Genomic DNA, 20,643 nt, shown 5'->3' with positions numbered 1-20,643 from the left:
AAAACATTTGAAGACATTCCCATTTTACTGATATGACACGCACGTCATAGTACGTACGGGTATCTTAGATACAGAACAGGCCATGAGAGACTCCGGATTAAAACCATCATTACATAACAAGTTTGTGTTTGCCTCATTATCCAAAGGAGCTATTTCTTTTGCTATCAAAAGAAAGTCAAAATTTTAACATCATTAAAAATACATCGAGCGCAGGCGGCAATTTGAAATGAGGTTATTGTAACATTAAAAAAACAAATGAATGGAAATATATCCATACTGATTTACAGGAGATATTTCAACACATAAAAACTCAATCGACCACATCATTTTTGAACAATTCCACTTACCGATTAAACAGCAAAGAGGCCCTCAAAATGTCACACATCTTCAACGCTCTTCCCACCATTCTCAGTGTGCACATCTGCAGTGCACAATGCTGACCAGCAATCAGTCTCTAAATGCATAAACCATAATGACAACACACATACAAGAGGCTTACTTCATTGCCGCTGCGGATTAAGAAATACTAATCCTATTTTGGAGCGACCCGTGTTTGTTTCACAATGCTCGCACACTCACTTCCATTGGGAAAAACAGATGCAAAGTTGAATTAAGGGCGGTTATATCATTAGAAAAACCCAAGTGCTACATTTTTTCTGCATAGTTTAAGCACAATAAATGACAGACACAAAATTGTGTTATAAGTACTTTACTCTCAATAGGAGACAGATGGACTGAATGTATGTACTGTATTTTCTGCTATAAAGTGCACCGGATGATAAGGTGCACCTTCGATGAATGGCCGATTTTAAAATTTTGTCCATATATAAATCCATATATTCGGACACGCCTGCTGTAGTGGCTCAATATTGGTCCATATATAAGGCGCACTGGATTATAAGGCTTTGGAGAAAATTTGCGGTTTTTAGGTGCGCCTTATAGTGCGGAAAATACGGTATTAGGACGGTGGGACGCAATCTTCTTGTGCTCCTGTGGTCTCATTGGGACAAAGCTCCTTGGTGGGATCCAGCCAAAAGGGCGGAAGCATGTGCAGACACGCCGCCTGAGCCGTGAACTCCTCCTTCTCCTCCTGGCTCACCTCTCTGGTCTTGCTGAACAGGTAAGCGCGCATCACCGTGTCGTTCTTGTCGAAGCGCAACAACAGACAGTCCGCGCACGACGTGTAGAGCAAAGTCACGGTGATGTTGCCCTCGTCACGGAAGCGAAGAGCGCTGCCCTCTAGTGTCACGTTGTGGGTACTGGAGAGGCATTTCCCCTCCATGTGAACTCTGGGTGTGTAGGAAATGTCATGGCCTGGACTCACACGGACGTCTATGCTGGCGCTGTCTCTGCGCTTAAAGTAGGAAAGTTGACCCGGGTCGATTAAACCGCCCGAAACTAGAGCCCAGCGCCCGGCCAGGTCGTCGGGGTTCATTCCTTCCCGAGGCCGGACCAGGTCTTCGCAGGCAAACGGGGCCGAGCCGACAAAGCACCACCAGACGGAGGCCAACACCACCCACCGAGCAAACGCTCCTGCTGGATACATGTTCTCAGATTGCGTTCCAATTTTCAGAGCGGATCTGCTTTTATAGTTGATTTTAATTGTGCAATACTAAATTCCACAGACGCATGTTGGACTGTGACCCTTGGGTACACTTGATTTACCAAAAGTCCTTTTCGCAATAAAATAAATCAAACAATCTAATATGTTGTGGAGTGACAGGTGAGCTGGTTTAGGGCTGAGCAAACTTTGAGACTTTCAATCTTGAGGCGGATGAAAACTTGGTGTTTTCTAATTCAAGCGTTGTTGTCTTAATTATTAACGCCTCCCAACTCCCCCATCCGTCCTAAAAACGTAACTCATTCACATTTATGCTTGTTTTGGCTGACCGCCTGTAGTTTCACAATACAGAGCACTAAAAGAACAGAAGTCCTAATTCCACTGGCCTGTTTTTGGAAATGACACAAAGCAACACATCACAATCTGTTCTGGGGGTGTTGTTATACTGTTTTAATCTGATTGTGAATTTGGATGCTGTGATAACTTAATTTCACTCACGGAATAAATCCATTCAGCCATCCCTTATTTTTAAATCAAATTAACTAAATAAAATGTGTTATTTGAATTCTATTGTGCTGAGACAAAGTACATGTACATAACTGCATGTACACATTATTTTTCAAAATGGAATATTTCATGTATGGAGCATTTTCCATTTCATCACACAACACAAGTCTGTCATGTTTTGAAAGAAAACAAAGAGCCGCTGCATGGATGAATGAACTTTTTTATTCAGTTATCATGAAGTCGGGGCCGTAGACTGTGACCTCCTCAGCAGGCTTCTTTTCACAAAGTGGCTTGGTAGGATCCATCCAGATGGGCTCCCGCAAGCCCAGACACTTGGCCTGGGCCGCAAATTCTTCTTTCTCGCTCTGCGCCAACTCTCGCCTCTTGCTCACCAGATAGAGATCGGTGCTCTCCAGTGCATCCACTTTGAAGGTAAACACCAAGCAGTCCGGGCAGGAAGTGAAGTAGAAGGTCCCAGACATGCCGATTCCCGCGGTCTGCAGGGTCATGACGTTTTCTTTCAAGGTGACGTTGAGGCGGTAGTACTTGCACTCGTCTCCAAAGCGGTTGGCTTGGACGCAGGTGAAGTCGTACGCGTGGAAGGTGATGCTGTCTCTCAGTCGGAGGAGATCTTCGTCCGCTGTATTTGTCATGCTGGCGGCTAGCACGGCCCAGCTTCCTTCCACTTGGCCGGGGGTCATGCCGACCAGCGGCCTGAACAGCTCATCGCATGTCGGGGGAGCGCTAAGGCTACCGGGGAGCAAGCAGAGCAACGCGATGGAGCACACCAACAAAATCATTCTGGGATCCTTTGTCACGCTGCGCATGCTCACTTGGAAATAGTTCCCGGTCGTTTTTATAGATCAGTTCCACCACCCGGCAGTTCAATGATTTACAAAAATCCAATGGAGCGGTGCTTGTCAATTTTTTGGGGTCCAGGGATCACTTAGACTTTTGCAAGTAGACTGATTATTGAATACCATAAGACTTTGAAAACGATAGTGGTGCCCTGAGATTTGAGTGACACGAGCTGTCATTCGGCCATTGCAAAACAAGTACCAGTGATCTTAACTGACTTCATAAGCATGAAGAAGCAATTAAATGAACAAATCTTTTAGCTGTTCATTGCCACTCTCACTTGAAAGTGACAGTCAAACTGTAAAAAACAACAACTATATATGCACTGTATTTAACACGAGCACTTATACATTGAGTTAGCTTCATGCTAACGCTTTAGCATCTATGTTACAACGCTTTTAACCATTATTCAACTTTTAGGGAGAATTGATTTTTTACTCTTTACAATTCCTGATGTAAATATATTCTCGGAAAGTAAACTGCATGTTAAAAGTGTGCATTTTATTTTATAACACGTGATGTCCAGGGGGCGGGACTAGGGTTATGGTAGGGGCCATTTTGGAAGGTTTCATTGTGCAATGTGGAAAGTTGGAGGTTCTAAAGGTCAACAAATGAAAAAGACCGCCCCACCCGCCTGTTGCGCGAATTATTTGTATTTTGTTATTACATCCCGCAACTTCGCTTCTTTATAGGTTAGGGTTTCAAACTCCAGTCCTCGGGGGCCGCATTCCTGCATGTTTTCTTAGTTTACCTTGTTAAACAAACCTAATTCAATTGATCAGGACCATTATCAGGCTCCCGCAGAATGTGAGGATGAATTGATCATCATTTTGAGGACTGGAGTTTAATCATTAGTCTAGTTTAATCATGTATCTGTTTGCAGTAACACAGAAGCAGAGTTTGAACAGCTTTATTGAGACAATCAGGCCAGACAAAGATCCTTGGTGGGATCCATCCAGATGGGTTCCCGCAAGCCCAGACAGTTTGCCTGTGCCATAAACTCCGCCTTCTCGCTGGCGTCCAACTCTCGCTTGGTTTTGCTCGCGACGTAAAGGTCGGTGGTGGTGTGGCTCGCCGCCTTCACATCGAAGCGGAACAGCACGCAGGTCGGGCAGGAGGTGTGGAGGAAGGTGGCGGTGAAAACATAGTTGGGCCCCTTCAGGGTCATGACGTTGCCTTGCCTGGTGGCGTTGAGCATGAATGACTCGCACTTGTCCGCAAAGCGATTACGTTGGATGTAGTTGGTGTTGGACGCGATGAAAGTGACACTGTCTCTGGTCTTGAGCGTGTCTTCGTCCACCGATCGGTTCAAACTGCCGCCGATCAAGGCCCATTGTCCTTCCAGGTGGTCAGAAGACATGTCCACCAGAGGCCGAATCTGATTTTCGCAGGCCAGAGGGGCGCATGTGGTGCCGGACAGCAAGCAGGCCACGACGACGGCGCACGCCAGGAGAATCATTGCAAAGGAGCGAGGAGGCCGAACTTTCGAGATGTGAACACGGGTCTGTCACAATGACGATGTGTGCACGGAGGTAGCCCATGGCATCTTTTATACGCACAGCAGCCAGTTCAAACAGAACACAGACAAAGTTTTATACACACAGCAGCCAGTTCAAACAGAACACAGACAAAGTCCCACTCGCCAAATGATTCACAGAAATCAAACAACGAGGACATTCGCTGGTATGACAAATATGAAAGGTCGCTTGCTACTTGTGGAGAAAATAAAAAGCCAGACGGACAAGATGTACGAATTGTGTATGACGGAGACATGAAACCAAAAATGTTAAGTCTGCTCACAAGATGACATCGAAGCAAACTCGTCCGGTGATTTCAAGAGGTAGTCTCTGCATATGGATTGTGTGCTCGTCCTAAAACAATTCGATCAATGCGGGGAAAGTCCAAATTTTACTCAGTGGCGCTGTTTAATAGTGAATGCAGTCATTTCAAAACTTTTGACAATGAAATCAAATCCCAACATGGTTTCTGCAGTATTGTTATGCATGTACAGAGATCTGGTTAAATACAAAATTCATACTTTGGTAAAAATGTGATGGCTCAACAGGAATGACACGTTGGTTTTCATAATTAGGAAGAAGGAATAAATGCAACTTGCGTGACAAAACCCAAATATGTGGGCGCTGAAAAAAAAAACACCTCGCCATTCCCAAGTCTGTTCAATAATTCATCCACAAAGATCCTAATTAGAAAAATATTCTCTATGAACCACTCGTATCATTTTAAGAAAACACTTGTATTTACATTCAAATGTTTACACATTACAAAGAATTCTACACATTACAAAGAATTCATTTGTGATAAAGCATTTTTCATTTCACTGCATTCAAATGTTGTGGGTGGAGTTTATTGTTACTAAAACAGAGGTGTTTTTTTTTTTTATTCAAAGAAAAAATCCATTGTGGCATGTAGTGTAAAAAATTAGAATAGGAAGGTTTCAGAAAATAAAGACAACCAAAATAAAAACGCAACACTTTTTTTGCTCTCATTTTGCATGAAGTGAAGTTGCTTCACAAATTTTGATAACATCTTTAAATAATTATTTGGAATGCAATACAATTAGATTGGGCCTCCAATGTGTCAAATGTCATTGCTTAGTCATCATCTCTTACAATGTCTACACAAACACTAATTGAAATTGATGAACTTACATTTACATATTACATTTAATGTTTTTTAGAGGGACCTTCATTGAACCCACAGCTACTTTAAAGCGGTAGAAATATTTTATTAATAAACACTACAGTGCCATAAGATATTTTATTGATATGTCCTCTTTAAAATGCGACAGCTTAAATTACAAAAACACATTTATTTGGCAGTGAATTAAAACTTCAGCTTTTTCAAAAGGACCAGGGACTTAATTGAGTTCAACAGAGTTTAATAACGGCCGTGATTGTAAAACATGAAGTGCACCTCTTTGAGTGGACTTCAGGGCTGCTGTCTGATCAGCAGAATCATCATAAAATAAAATAAAGGAAGCATTAATACTTGATGAGAGCAAACTTTAAAAAAAAAAAAAAAAAGTGTTGCGTGGGTATTTTTGTTGCCTTTACATGAGCGAGCAGCACAAGCAGACTTTCTTATTTGGCGCCGGCATGGCCTCGGCCCGCATCTCTATGGGACGCGAGTGGTTATCGCTGGCGATGTCATCCTGGATTTCCAGGCCTTTAGCCTGCTCCAGGAGGGGCTCCTGCTCGCTCGTGCGTGCCTCAGTCCTGTGGTTGTCCATGGAGTCGCTCAGGGAAACATCTTGGAACCGAGGGGGTGCGATCGGGGCGTCGCCTTGGGCTTTTGGGGACACGTCGGGCGTCGCCGATGCCGGGGTGATCGCGTCTTCCTCGCTGGTATGTGGCGTCTCCGCCGAAGGAGGAGAGAAGGGTTGTGATTGGGAGTAGACCGGCACGGGAGCCACCGATAGAGGATCGGTTGGTGACGGCAGCAGCACGGAGGGTGAAGTTTCCGCTTCGATGTCCTCCTCTTTGGTCTCCTCGTGTGTTTTTCCTGCTTGCTCCGCCGCACCAGTTTCATCCTTTGCCAACTCAGTGGAAGCTTCTGGAGCTACATGCTCCTCCTCTACAGCACCTCCTTCCTTCTTTTGATAGTCTTGTGGTTCAACTTCCTCCTCCTCCTCATCATCATCTTCCGTGATGACGACTCGTTCGGCCCGCATGACCACGATCCCTTCGTCCACCTCAGTGGAGCTTAAGTGGGTAACGTGTTGGCTATGATTCTCGATGACGACGACACTTCCACTCGGGCCATTTGTGGTGGACTTTTCCAAAGCACTTTGGTGGTTTTGTTTAAGACCAGCTTTCAAGTCCCCTTCGCCGTTCATCAGAACAGGGGCGTCGTCATCCCGTAATATTTGCATCGCGGTTGTCCCTGAAGACAAGACTTTGATTAATTTCCATCCCATTGGACCATTTCATATTAGGGTGGGAAAAGCTCGGCAGTTAATGAGCAAAACAGTCGAGCTGCAACGTTTCCTGATTGCAATTAAAAGGCAGTTTTTGCCAACAGCAGCAATCACAACGATTCATTTCTGTATTAACAACACTAAAAACATGTACAGTGAATGATCTCCATATTCATTAAGTAGATGCGGTTAGTAATGCAGATTGTTCAAGCTCTACCCCCACTTTTTTTTATTTATTAATAATTTACCCACAAGCTGCCAATGTACAGTACAGAAATGTTAATAAAATGTTGATTTTTTTTAGCACATGGTGAACATTAGCAATGTGACTATGATAAAAAAACAACTACCTTATGTTTCCATCGCCAATAATAAAAGATAAAATGCGATGCAAATGCCACTAAAAACATTAGCTCCATAATAAGGAAAGACTATCATGGAAGTTTATCATGGTTATGGAGAAGAAAAAAAAAAAAACACGATATGATTGTATTGTCATCTCCACATTCGATTGTCAACGCTTATAATAGTCACCAAAGGTGCTTAAATCTAAACAGTACACGATTTGTTTTTCTGATAGCACAGTAAACTTTCATCTTAATTAAACAATTGAATTAACACTCCATCTTACCCATATCTCCTGCGTCCATGTTGGTGGCTTCCTGTTGAGTAAAAGGCATACAGTGTTGCTTCACCAAGCTCTAACTTAGAAATACGCACCCCAAAGCTCAAAATCAGAACAATTTGCCCTTTGTTCTTTCACCTATATGATTTCATAAAGCATCATCATAAAGCTTAAAGTTCTAAGAGGAACAGTTGCGCTTATGAAACCAAAGAGCAGCCTGCTTTAAAGACTATGAACATTTTTTTTTTTTTGGCATCTTTAAGGTTTTATGACAGGGAAGAAATGAATCGTGGTTGACATTTGCTATCAATTACACTCAATGTGCCCAAGAACAGATTTGTCACTGTCAAATTGATGTAAAGGTCACATATCATAGATGCTTTCATCACAGTGAAATCAAAATAATAGCTTCATGTGATTCTTTTTTTTTTTTAAAGAGAGTCAAAATGTGGCAGTACATTTAAAGAAACAAACAATCTATATTCAATTGTGGTTTTGCTGGAGTCGAAATGTTTACGCAACTGCTATGCTAACTGCTAGCATTGGTATTACTGTAGTTATAAACAACCGTACTTTAACACAAACACAAAAATACAAGTATTCTTTCTGCTTCTACAACTACTGGAGATAATCTTCGACTCTTTCTTTAATTCATGGGGTATTAATATAGTTTTGTAGGGCTTTTGCCATTTTAGAGTAATTTGAGTGTTGTCCGAAGAACAACATGACCGACTCTCGGTTTAAAATGCCGACATTACTGCATAAGGAGCACGTAGGCCAAAAATGTATTATTCAAGTGACAACGGCGTGTACGCGAATGTGAGAAAAAGCTTCCTAATGGAAGATGATAGCGAACGCTTGTTTGACACACATTCTAACAGCTTTTGTTCTCAATGTGGGCGTGTTGTGCATGTGTGTGCGTGCGAGTCTCACTGTTTGGTCCTCTGCGATTTGTTCTTGCACATCCTCCACCGCTAACTCCACGTTCCGTGATGGCGTCCTACAACGAGAGCGTACATTGTAAACACTATAGCGTTGTTAGTTGACCATAAAAATACCATTTTCAAATCATCTTAATGGCACGCTGGCTTGGAGAAAATCATCTCTTTCGTTACTATGGCAACCACAAGTCTACAACAGTGATTCCCAACCGGTTTACCAAAAGCATCTGCCGTGAGAGATCATCACAGGCGTTTCGGGGAATGATCCAGTTTCACTAAATTTCTTTATTAAGTCAAACTATATCTAGGTTTATAAATCTCTCCCAGTAATTTATTGTGACAGGCAGAACAATTAGATGTTCCTCCATGGCAGAAAAGTGCAGCATTTGCACAAAATATTGAAAATGATGATACGGAAATTAATGACTGCCTTCAACACAATTTTGTTACACTTTGACGTGTCATTCCCCAAACATGGCAAACATTACAATTACACATAGGTGGCGCTACTGTGCAAAAAAAAAATACAGTTACAGCTAATTTCAGGGTCTTTTCTGAAACAGTGTGAGGTTGTACCTGTGCTTTTCCATTTCCTGAGCGGCCCACGGAGGAGAGTGCGGGCTTTGGGAATCTCGTGAGGATGGGGACAAGGGAGCTCCCTCCATCAGCCACTGATCCCTCAAAGACTTCCTCTGGAGGAACACAGAGAAGAACGTATATTAGAAGAGTACGCAGATCATGATTGAACTTGGAGCTACCACTTAATTAGCCTCAATGTAAGCTTGCACTTTGTTCTCTCATCTAATTATCGCTGCCACATTCATCTTCATTATTGTTTCCTCACGTGCTGTTCGGCTTCTCTCCTGCTGATCTCCTATCGTCTTTTTTTAAAAAGATCACTGCCTAACTCTGCATGGCGTCTGCATAATGAAAAAAAAAAAAAAGGATTTCTCTTCCAAGGCTGTATTGCTTCCTTGGAAAATGATGATACTCCTTATAACACGCCTGCAAATGAGGATTCATCCCCCAACTGACTTCAGCCACCAAGCAAAGACAACGTGGAATGAAAGATTGGTGTATACTAGTTTTTCACACAGCCTCATTTTGTTCTCCATCCGCTTCTTCTCACTCCAAGGGCTAAAACAAGATTGGTTAAAATGGGTCCAATTAACTGCTTTGGATAATGAAATCAAATAAGACTGCTTTCATTTCAATTAAACTACAATTGTGTCTGCAAAATTGTCCTGTTTTATCTCACTGCAACTCATCTTGATTGCACTCTCACCTGAAATCTCAAAATCTCCATAGTGGCCAACATTGGCATGTTTCCAAAAAGTCTGCCCCACTGTTATTGGCAACCTCCCTTTAACTATGATGGTCACAAACCCTTCTCTGTCTTCTCCTGCCGGAGAGGACAAGCTCCTCTGTGTTACCTCGCCTGCCCTCTTCAGCAAGCTGCATGCAGACTAACCTCGGAACATTCCAAGAATGCCGCTGACATCGCTGCATTTTTTTTTTTTTTATGGCAATCAGCTGAGTGACAGATTTAACAAAAGGTAAAATACAAGTTGTCGATAAATCCGGCCTCTTTTGACTGCGGCTCTGTTGTTGACACAAACGCTGTCTCAAAGATAAGACGAATTCGCTCATTAAAAATTAAAGCGTCCTTCAACTTAGTTTTATTGCGACAATAAAGAAGGGATGGACATAAATAATGGTAAGCGACCCGCTCCATCTGCATGCACAGAGCAAACTTTGAGGAATGCGCCCAAGGCAGCGTAACACGGTGGAGTAGGAAACGAGAACGTCGAAGTGGAAATGTAGTGAAAACAATGGAGGTGCTCTGTGAATTGCACAGAGTGGAAACACGGCCATGAGAGCTGAGAGCTTGAAAGTGTGCGAAAAAGGAAACAGACAGGGAAGGCTATCGGCTCTCAAACAAGCCACAATGAGTCTAGTGAGAAAAGTGTGAGTCAGGCGAGACATCTGAAAAGATCCCGCGACGGTGTCAGACCTTGAGCTGCTGCAGTCGGAGTTTTTCATCTTCCATCTCTCTCTTGGCTCGTTCCTGCTCCTCCTGCAGCCGCCGTTTCTCCTGGAGACGGCACGTAAGAAAGAAATTAAACTGAAGCCATAATTGAGAGATTAATCGATTCATTTCTCTTTTGCCTTCCCCGTTGATTGGAATTAATTAATCAGGTTTTCAAGCAATGAGTGCAAAAATTGGCCAGCAGGAAATAGCCGTGCTGTTGCAGTGAGTATTGACGAATACATTTTATTTACATTGGACAATTGTAAAAAGTCGTATGAGAGTTAACAATGTTAAATGTTACATAAAATATTAATAAAGCTTTTAGGATACTTCTAATTTGCTAGCACATTTATTATTTATTTAAAAAGATTTATTTGGGGCAACTTAACCAGTCCAGAACAGAATGTATTGGACTTTGGATGTTCCACTGTGTTTCTCAACAAGGCCACTGTCGATCCCAATATCAACAACGCTTCAGTTTGAGAAGCTCGGTGCAGCCTGGTGTTGTTTTCCACCTCTTTTGAATTATGGATGAGCAACAAACAGCTCTTCTCTGTGGACTCACAGCGATGGCCTCCAGTCGCTGTTGGTACTTCTCCGCCTCGTCCATTCTGGCACCTGTGACACAGACAACGACAGGTGAAAAGGTTAAAGACCACCGCCGTGTGTGATTTGGTTCACTGGGTCAGGAGATTGGAATGTGGTTATTTTTTGTTGTTGTCCTGGATGGTTGTCTGTAAAGTCTTTACAACGATGCTGAAAATATTCTTGGCATATCAATTCATTTCATAAAAATGTCATCCTACGGGGTTTGTTAAAGCTTTGTACAAAACAAAAATATAAGAGAATTTTTTTTTAAAAGACTTATTTCTACTAAATACCTTGGAAAGTGTCGAAGAACAAACTGCACGCATCGATGTAGCTAACAGTGACAGTGCCTAATTTGCATATAACCTTTTAAACAAGCTTGCACTTAACCAAAGGAAAGATCTAACCCGTCCCTAGTTTTGTTCCATTATTACATTCAGTACTTGCAGAAAGGCCAAACTCATCCCTCATTTTCACATTACTTGTCTCACGACGGAAATAAGTTACTCACGTAAAAGGCTAAAACAACAAAACAAAAACACATGTATGGTCAAGCTGGAGTCTCAATGGTTTGAATTCGAGACGAACAAAGTGATCAATTAGTTGATTGGTATGAATTCGGTCTTAAATTGAATGTTGATTATGTAGCGACAAAGCAGAGTGCACGACTGGCTACAACCAGCAGAGGCGCTGTTGTGTCTTAATTAGTTTCAACTCGACATTAGCGATGAGTCATTCAGCTATTGGCAACTCCAACATCCAGATTTTCTTCTTACTTTTTGAGTTATGTTGTTTTAAAATTGATCATTTAACCAAAATAAGAATTAATGATTGTCACTGTACTCACATAATTCCTAAAATGAGTCTGCTTACTTCCTCTCTGCTATTTCTTTTGTAATAAGTATTACACATTCCTAGCGTGAGCTCTTCCTTCTTTTATGTCTTGGGGCAAATGTATTATTTCATCAAAGTGATAAATCTTTGGGCCTCTGGGATCGTTGATTATCATGGTGAGAAGTACATCCAGGAAAGCACCTGAAGGAATCCTACAGTCCCCTACGGCAACAAGAAGGAAAAGCTACTACATTGGGCAAGTGTGAGATGAAGAATTGTAGATCTACTTTATATAGTCTATAAACAACACACAACAAAAGGAAGGCAAAATCATATCTTCTATTACTGACTGGACGAGAATCTCACACCTCATAAGGTTCCAAATAGCAGGCAGATTCAAGCAAGCTGAGCCAATTGGCAGCTTTGATGAAGAAATCTTGAGGGAGATCCCTGAAGACCACCACACCAAGGCTGATAATTAGATGAAATACAGGAAGGATAGAGCTGACATGGTCAAAAGTTGGGAACGGTGAGATGGTTAGAGAGAGAAGATGAAGGGAAGAAGGAGATGATAACTAAAGTCTGCTTCTATTAGGATCCTCATCACGAGGAGGTAAATTGCGGTCAATCAGCTGATCAACTTTAAGGAGAGTTCAAAAAACTTTTGAAAGAGCGAGGTGATGACATAAGCCCGTTGTTAGTGGGTCACAAAGGTAAAAATATCAGACTGCAGGAAGAACATGATACCGCTTATCTGGTGCAGGGTCAGGTAAAGTACAAATATTAGTCAGTGGGAATAAACACTGATTAAAAAAAAAAAAAAAGTGGCTGCCTTTTCAAAATAAAAGAGGAGATCGAGGTCATTGGGGCTGGAGATGTGCTTTTCCTCAACTTGCAAAAAGACAATTCTTCAGGTTATCTTCTGAAGCCCGGAAGGAAGACTTTTTAAGACCTTTTAAGAAGATTTTCATTTGTGACCCAGATTATGACTTTATTGAAAGGTCTGGGACTAACTAATTTATTGACGCTTTCCTTTTTCTCTTAGCCTCATGAAATCTTAAAGGTATGCAACGTGAAAAGGGGGACGAAAAAAAAAACGACCAAGTGCTTCTGTCATTTGCCATCATGGCTTCATTGCACACATTCCTCTTGCTCCCCAACCCAAAATGTATATTTTTGCCTCCAGTGTATGCATGCTTGCTTATTTAAGAAAGTATATTTGCATAGTTGGAGGAGGGTGGGGGGGGTGTCTATATCCTGGGTGTGGTGACATTGACTCAGTGAAAACAGATGGAAGAACAGCAGGGCATCAAGAACAAAAGACTTCAAAGATTTTAGTTAATATCAACTTTCCATTTGAGGAGCTAACATAAACCCAATTTTTGCATTAGAATATTTCTTTTTTAATCAAAATACAGAAACATCATTGCCACAAGAAAAGCCATTTATATAATTTTTTTCAATCACTAAAATGTCATTCATTGATCGCCAAAAGGTGCCATAACTCCAGGGCCTTGTTGTTGCTAAAGAAGCGTACGTTTAAGAGATGACATCAGCTTAGTGTCGAGGAAAGGTCCGAGATTTTGGAATGAGAGACAGAGTGCTGTGCTCCAAGTCAGGACACAGTTGCATATCTTTCTGGTGAGGTTTAGGTCACGGGGCAGCTTTTACATGATTGGGAGGTGCGGAGCATGAAAACTGCTGCTCGGGCCATTTTGGAGTCCAGGCTTTACTGAGCTGGCTTGACAAAGCCTGGTTGATACCGAAGCGACTTCTGCCAAGTCCTGCAAAGAACTGATCGACACCAGCATTGATGATCAAATTCTGGTTTTCAAAATCGAGAGCCGTTGTTTACCTTACTATTTTCCAAACATTCTGACTTTAGTCTCTCAAGAGTCATTCTCTGAACTCTTACATACATTCTTGCATATTCATTTGGATTTAATAAGATGTGCAAACATTACCCGTCGCTTGGAGAGACGAGCTTCCCTGAATAATATTGCTTTTTGGTGGTCTATCTTTATACATCTCAACTTTTATTAATATTACATCAAAGCCATTATCAGCAACACCGCAAACTATTTTATCAGCAAATGATCAAAATACAAGTTGATGAGGTTTAATCAGATAATTGAGGCAGATTTAAATCACTAAAACAGATTTACAGGAATTGCTAATCTGTCACGATATCACATTTCTCTGTAGTTTTAAACGGCAATTTTGTTATGCGCCAAAAAAAGGTCCTCAAGGCTTTGCGACTTGCGTAAACAAAATGGAAACGTCTCGCACTACAGCAATGACAAAATAACAACTCAGGAATAGAATGAAAACAATCGGGCTATCAAAAAAAAAAAAAATTAAAGTTCATCTAAAGTCCTTCCAAGTTGTTTTATAAATAAATAAAGAGACAGGGTCTTTCAAGGCCACTGTAAACGCTACATATCCTTCCACCCTTGTGCTTGGGAAGAGGAAGTGCACAAACACCAACGTCCTTCAGACACTTGGCAACAACGTGCAATCGCAGTGACCCCGATCCTTGAACCTGCACATCCTCTGATTTCGATTTTGTCAAAGGGAAATCCAGACTCGGATGGCCATACGACAACATGGATTCCTTGAGAGAGGCATGGGAAAAAAAATCAAAATCAAAGAGGTTCTCACTTGCTATGGCTCATAGGAGCACGAGAATTGTTTATGAGAACCCGGAGAAGATTTGGAAGAAAATTTGTGGATTTGTCAATCCAACCCAAAGATGATTGACACGGCATTTCATTTTTTTTTTTTTTTTTAAGTGCCTCTATGTTGGCCACTAAATAGCAGCCGGTCTGGATGCGCTTCTGATCACGAACCATGTCAAAATGTCCAGCTGCCGCCCCCGTTCAAAAAGATGAAGTGTGGAAGGATTTGGCTGAGGAAAATCAATTTCACAGCATCTGAGCTGAGGAGTCGATGTGAAGCGACAGCACGGCGATGCTTTTGTACAGAAGCTTGTCAGCCGCCCATCAAATCAGCCAACATATTAATACGCTCATCTTGGATGTACAGTATATAGTCATGTTGGAAACAATTTACGAAAAATAATCCTCTGCGTATTTCAACTGGGGCTAGCGACAATAATTGTGATTAACACGCTGTAAAATCCCTTCCGCGTTGTTGCGTCAGTTTAAGCGAATGTTATTTCTAAGGAAGCTTCTATTTTGAACGTAGCCGTCAGGTAGTTTCTACAGAGACGCCATTTCAGGCCATCTTTTGAAATAGATTTTTGTAAAAGATGTCAAATACATTAAAGGCTTTATATGTGGACACTAACGAGTAAAATATTGACGATTCATTAACATGCTTGTAAACAAGTCCAAACAGATTGATTGGAGCCATATACCTTATGTGCGCATGCAAAAAAAAAAAAAAAAAACATTTGGGCTTGTGCAAAATTGAAGCTGTGTTTCCTGTTTACTGAATTAAAAGTCCTTACTTGTGCTTTCCAATGTTTTGGAATTCATGAATTCTGGTGTTACGGCTTTATCTCCTAAACTTGGTGTACAGACAGTTGAGGCTTGTATGATAAGCGGGTGAACAGCGGATTTTAAATGCGAGGAGGAACTGTGTGTGTTTGTGTGTGTGTTGGTTGTTCCGCTTTGCCAACGAATGCGGATTACAAGCTCGTCGTATTTTCACGGGCACACAGACAGCGTGACTGAAGGAAAATCTGTCTGGAAATGCTGACTGAAGGTCATGATGATAGTTCACCTCCCATCCATGATTGTTACAAACCATGAAAGACAGAAGGGAGGAAAGACATGGGGATAGAAGAAAAAAAAAAAAGATGTATTCACGGGGGCTTGGCGGCAACTGTTCTGACAAGTCCCGACAAGGTAGGCGAAGATGTGACACAAACATGGCGTCAACTATTTTCGCAAAATGCGCTTGCCCGCACATGTACGCACAACCATGAGAGAAACGTGACAATGACAGGACCAGAATTTCTCTCCAAAAAATTGCTTTAAACTGAAATACCCAGACACAGAGAAATCACATCTATTGTTTAATGATTAATCAGGATTTATATTAGGGAATTCTGTCAACATCATAGAAATGATCATTGAACATTTGTTTAAATCCAACAAATGTGATTTTTATTTTTTAATTTTTTTTCTGTCCCCACCGTGCTTTGTAGCTCATTCATCATCACTTAAGGAATTCAAATAATTCTAATTGTAGACTAAACAGGTGTATAATGCGGGCCATTATTTTGGGAGGTAGTCGTTTGACTTGCGTTTGCTTGCTTTGTATGTGCAGGATTAGTGTGTGTGTGTCTGTCAAACAGGTTTAGAGAGGAATGCAGTGCTAGTGTAATCTGCCCTGGGCTCACTTTCACTATTGTCATTACATCAAAAGCCCGTAGCCCTGTACGCCAAAGGCAACAACCCATTACAGACACAAAAATATAAAAGGAGAATTTTTTCCCCCAATTCATTGTCAATCAATTCCACACAATCCAGTTGTCTCGTGATTACAGTTGGAGGATGTCCGTCGGGGTCCGATAAGGACATCCAAAAGCAGTACTTTCTACATTTCTTTCATAGTCAGGTCACCTTGCTACCGAGACAGTCAAATATTTAACTTTCCTCCTTCCCAATTATCAGTGAGGATAAACAAAGGGACATTTGAACAATTTGAAGACTCCAAACAAGTTCTCACCTTCACAACCATCCAACATGTCCTTACAATCTAATATTTGTCTGCTTGATCAATACATTACTGATGGTAGTGAAGGAAGGTCAAGAGGATCGGGGATTGGGATTGTTTTTTTTTTTTCTGTCCTCTACTTGGACAGAACTTGTGAGACTTTAAATCAACAGATCATTGCAATTAAAGTGCTGTGTCCTCACAGAGTACGGCTGAAAGGATTGCTCACATTTGAATGTGACGTACAAATAGAATGTCAGAAACACATTACAGTGCTCCATTTTCTCTCATTTTATAGGCAAGTACAATCTTGCTATTTTTAAATGAAATCCACACTGAAAAACCATTAGTGATTCCTGGAAATCAAGCTCCGGCATTGTTCGTTCTGTCATCTGTACACAATTGGGGGCATTGACCCTGTGCTTAGTAACAGTGTTTCCAGGTAAACCAACTTTGTGTGAGACACGAGTATGACAATGAAGAATGTAAAAATGTCAGATGCGTGAAATTAAATTGCCTGCAAGGTTCCCCCAATACTTCACTTCCATTTTTTTTCATTTGCATTTGGATGATGGGTAAGAACAATGAAATCTTACGAATTTAACATTAAACATTTGTTCTACTATCATGACTTATTCTTCATATAAGGTTGACTATTGGGTGTAAACACAACAAATGCTTACAGCTTGGTTTTCAGGTTACACTTTTAGAGCTGGTAATGGGGAAAGGAATGAGAAAGTCCAATACGACATTAACTTTGGATGGAGTGCAGGGATAGATGCGCCAGGAGCAATGCTGCAATGAAACTGTGAAAATCTATTTGTCAACCAAGTTGACAAGCCAGAGGAAAGATTTCATCTCTCCTGGTAAATTCTTCATTGCAACTTTGTTTCCTGATTTTTCTTTTCAGACTCAAAACATATAGCCAAATTATTTTTGGCTATATGTTTTTTTTTTCTCAAACAAAACACAATGGACTGCCATACATTTAAATATATTATAAAGGAACTAATGATAAAGAACACTGCATAAATGAATTCTAACATGAACAAAAGAAATCTTTTCCAAGAAATTATTGATGCGCTTGATGCTAATTAAACTAGCATAAACCGTTTGACACAGGCAACCACACAAAATGGCTGACATAGGAGAGTATAAAATGGACTCAGACAAAAATATGCTTCACATGTACATTTCTAAAGGGAATAGAGTGAACCACACCAGGTAAAATTTGCGTGAAATAGGTCAAAATACACAGAGGACAAAGTTGACCTAGTTTGAGAACCGCAGAGACAAACGAATACCTATTTTCAATAATAATAGTTTCAACAGAAAACTTTTCAGAAAATGGGAACGTTAGCAAACAAGTATCCGAGCGTAAACCAAAACTAATCCCTAAGGTCGAAATAAAACCAGTTTGCGCTCACATAATGGTTATGAATCACAAATATTTCCTGTCTGGGCAGCGGGTGAGTATTGATTTGTATGAAGTGAGACAACATTTGTCAGTTTGCCTTATTGAAAAAAGACCAAAAGTCTGCAATAAAAAAAAGAGCGCTGACTGCAACTATAATAAATGCAAGTATTTAACTCCTCCTGTCTAACAAGAGATTTAATCAATACGACATCTGCAGATATCCATCAGCATTAATATAAAACCTATAACCTGATGGAGCGCTCCCTCAGGATAGCGCCAAGGCTAATAGCAAACAAACAACCTTTAGTTTCTAGTACAAATCCTGGAACTGTCTTAGCATTTCTGTCCAAAAAGCAGAAAAAAAGCAGTGACTTGTGGACAACAAGCAGTGCAAAGTCCCTCCGAAGCCACGTGATAAATTTGGGTATCACAAATCATTTACAGCACCTCAGCCATGGTCGTTTCACTTTAGTAAAAACCTTGAACGGTCCGTGTCAGCAGCTGTAGTTCAATTTGTGTTTTTGTTAGAACTCGAACAGGCTGAGTGGTAAACTTACAGGGTTGCAAATCATCTGAAGATTGTGTTCTTTGGATCCAGTGGTATTATTTCCCATGCACAACGTGGAGATGACTACTTGATAATTCACTGTCGCAAAAAGTATGCTTGTTAACAAGGCTTCAAAAGGAAAGTCTTTCCTGTGAGTCAAATTATACCAGCAGTGAGCTGCACCGCCTTTCGGAAAAGGCCTGGAGACCCTTCCGTCTTGAGCCTGACAGAAGAAGCGGCATTTGAAGAACTCCTGCTGGGATCTTTGTTTGTGAATCAGCATGCAAAGTAGTGTTTGTTTGATGGATTGCTCAAATGAAGTTCCTTACAAAGAAACCTCCAAACTAAGAATAGCTGTGGTTGCAAGGATGTTGCCATTAAGTAGGCCTCTGTGAGTCATAAAAACATCCAAACCAATATGTGGTTAATATGAACAATTTTACATGCAAGTGTGGTGTGTTTAATACAAAAGTGACACAATTGTCATATTTTTTCCCCATTGTTGACCTCAAGTGGCACAATTCATATATGCTCATATAGAAAAATATGCATCAGCCTTCACTACTTCATTAGTGACCCAGAAGTACATTTAAAGACAAAATAAAACGGTCAGAGGCAACTTGAAAGTGCAAAAAGACAGCCCGGCTAATTAAACTACTACATCATGACACATAGCCTGTAGACCTGAACTTTATTACTTGTAAAAATGTTCAAAGGTAAACTTAAACGGTTCCTGATGGTTCCAGAAAAAAAAAAAAAAATCAGGCTACTGTAAAACTCTTCTGAATCACGTGAGTGCAACTCACGTTAGAAAACAAAAGTTACATTCAAATCCCTGTTCAGGTCCAACAAGTTAATTTAAGAACTGTTGAGCTTGTCCAACTAAACTGGGCTCGCTTCCAGCAGCATGGACCGCTTTCAAAACACAGCACTGACAAAAACATTCGGGAAATAAATACAGCAAAGTACGTAGACTCACCTGGAGCTGGCTTGATAAAGTCCAACTGCGAGTGGAGTTTAAAAAAAAATCAAGAAATACGCGGAAATAACTAAATAAATGATCGCTGCAGTAGTTCGAGTTTAAAAAAAAAGTTTCCCGAGCACCTGAGCGAGTTGCGCTCTTAATACATTTCGCGCACTCGACCACCAACTTAAAGATGGCGAGCGAAAGTTGCGTCTTACATCAGTAAAAACGAGAAAGGCACTCCCGCCAAACTAACCCGCAGTTGCCGCGTCTCTTCGCTAGTGAGAGGAGGAAGAGGAGGAGGAGGAGGAAGCCTGGTGGTTACCTGACTCCGGTGGCGGTGTGTTTAAGCTAGGTCGGCCCCTCCTCACTCGGGCAGGCGGCTTCGCGTGTCCAAATGTCGGCTGTGGGCACCGACAGCAGGTTGGGATGCTTGAAGTTGAACCGGCGCCATGACCCGCCTTGTGGCTTCGAATGTGAGTGAGTACTTACCAAGTGAAAGTGATGAATGCTACAATGGCCGACTTCTCCATTAGCTAATCCCAATTAAAGTTCTTAACTCAGTTTACTGTCATATCTTAATCAATATTCCCCAGTGAAATGAATTGAAATTATTTTTGTATTTTATTTTCTTTTGCCTTGCTTTTGAATATCGTTAACTGTCTTTGATTGTGTAAAACACAATGAGTAATCTGGTCCAGCTCCAAAAGCCAAGTCAACTTTTATTTTATCACATTTTTAAAGAGAAAAACATGAAATGTCTTTGAAGCCGGAAAGTCCTTGGCTGAGATTCGCTGTGACAGTGTGTGAAACGAGCACTTGGCCTACTTCTGATTTCCCAAGATGACATGAGATGGTCTTCCTTGTGAACACATTCCGACGTTCTTGTATCACATAACTTTAACCACACACAGAAAAAAAAGCAAGGTTTTTCTCTTTTGTGCAAGCCTGTGTCAGCTTGTGGAGTTTTGCGCTTTTTCATTAACAATACAACGAGCTCGTGCTTTTGTATCTGTGTGTGCATGCGGACGAGAACCAGAAGCTTCTAAATGCTGCTGTGCTTTTGTGTCTGCCTTTGTAGAAAGAGACCCAACGTGTACAGGGCACGTGTGTGTTCTATATTGTTCTTTGTATTCAAGAAAGGAC

The 20,643-nt window shown here is 41.2% G+C and overlaps 3 protein-coding genes across 21 annotated transcripts in view; 1 reads left to right on the top strand and 2 right to left on the bottom strand.

Moving 5' to 3' along the window:
- Window positions 1–2,272: 2,272 nt before the first annotated feature.
- LOC148399473 (uncharacterized) lies at window positions 2,273–2,918 on the bottom strand. The gene has a single exon (XM_088374872.1). It carries the CDS (start codon window positions 2,893–2,895, stop codon window positions 2,290–2,292), a length of 606 nt encoding a protein of 201 aa, XP_088230998.1. The 5' UTR covers window positions 2,896–2,918; the 3' UTR covers window positions 2,273–2,289.
- Window positions 2,919–4,832: 1,914 nt separating this feature from the next.
- On the bottom strand, window positions 4,833–19,901 carry palm3 (paralemmin 3). Of its 3 annotated transcripts, none has more exons than XM_088374851.1 (7): window positions 19,823–19,901; window positions 11,027–11,079; window positions 10,444–10,524; window positions 9,006–9,121; window positions 8,422–8,488; window positions 7,495–7,525; window positions 4,833–6,829 (listed from the first exon to the last, which is right to left on the bottom strand). In XM_088374851.1, the coding sequence occupies exons 2-7, from the start codon at window positions 11,069–11,071 to the stop codon at window positions 5,997–5,999; spliced, it is 1,173 nt and encodes a 390-aa protein (XP_088230977.1). In that variant the 5' UTR covers window positions 11,072–11,079; window positions 19,823–19,901; the 3' UTR covers window positions 4,833–5,996. The 3 variants fall into 3 exon arrangements, with proteins under 3 accessions (XP_088230977.1, XP_088230976.1, XP_088230978.1); XM_088374850.1 differs by lacking the exon at window positions 19,823–19,901 and adding an exon at window positions 19,513–19,808; XM_088374852.1 differs by lacking the exon at window positions 19,823–19,901 and adding an exon at window positions 18,544–18,564.
- plppr2b (phospholipid phosphatase related 2b) overlaps window positions 10,932–20,643 on the top strand; it is a 33,804-nt gene continuing 24,092 nt past the window's right edge. For 13 of the 17 annotated variants that reach the window (XM_088374865.1, XM_088374867.1, XM_088374858.1 and 10 more), the window contains exon 1: window positions 10,932–19,973. The gene's annotated coding sequence lies outside the window, so the exon portion shown is untranslated. Of the gene's footprint in view, window positions 19,978–20,643 lie in introns of all 17 variants that reach the window. The other 4 variants (XM_088374870.1, XM_088374860.1, XM_088374869.1 and 1 more) reach the window with 2 other exon arrangements.

The sequence above is a fragment of the Syngnathus floridae genome, chromosome 4 (genome assembly GCF_059516105.1).
Source record: "Syngnathus floridae isolate MCC-2025c chromosome 4, RoL_Sflo_1.0, whole genome shotgun sequence".
NCBI lineage: Eukaryota > Metazoa > Chordata > Actinopteri > Syngnathiformes > Syngnathidae > Syngnathus > Syngnathus floridae.
This window is presented reverse-complemented; position numbering and strand designations above follow the sequence as displayed.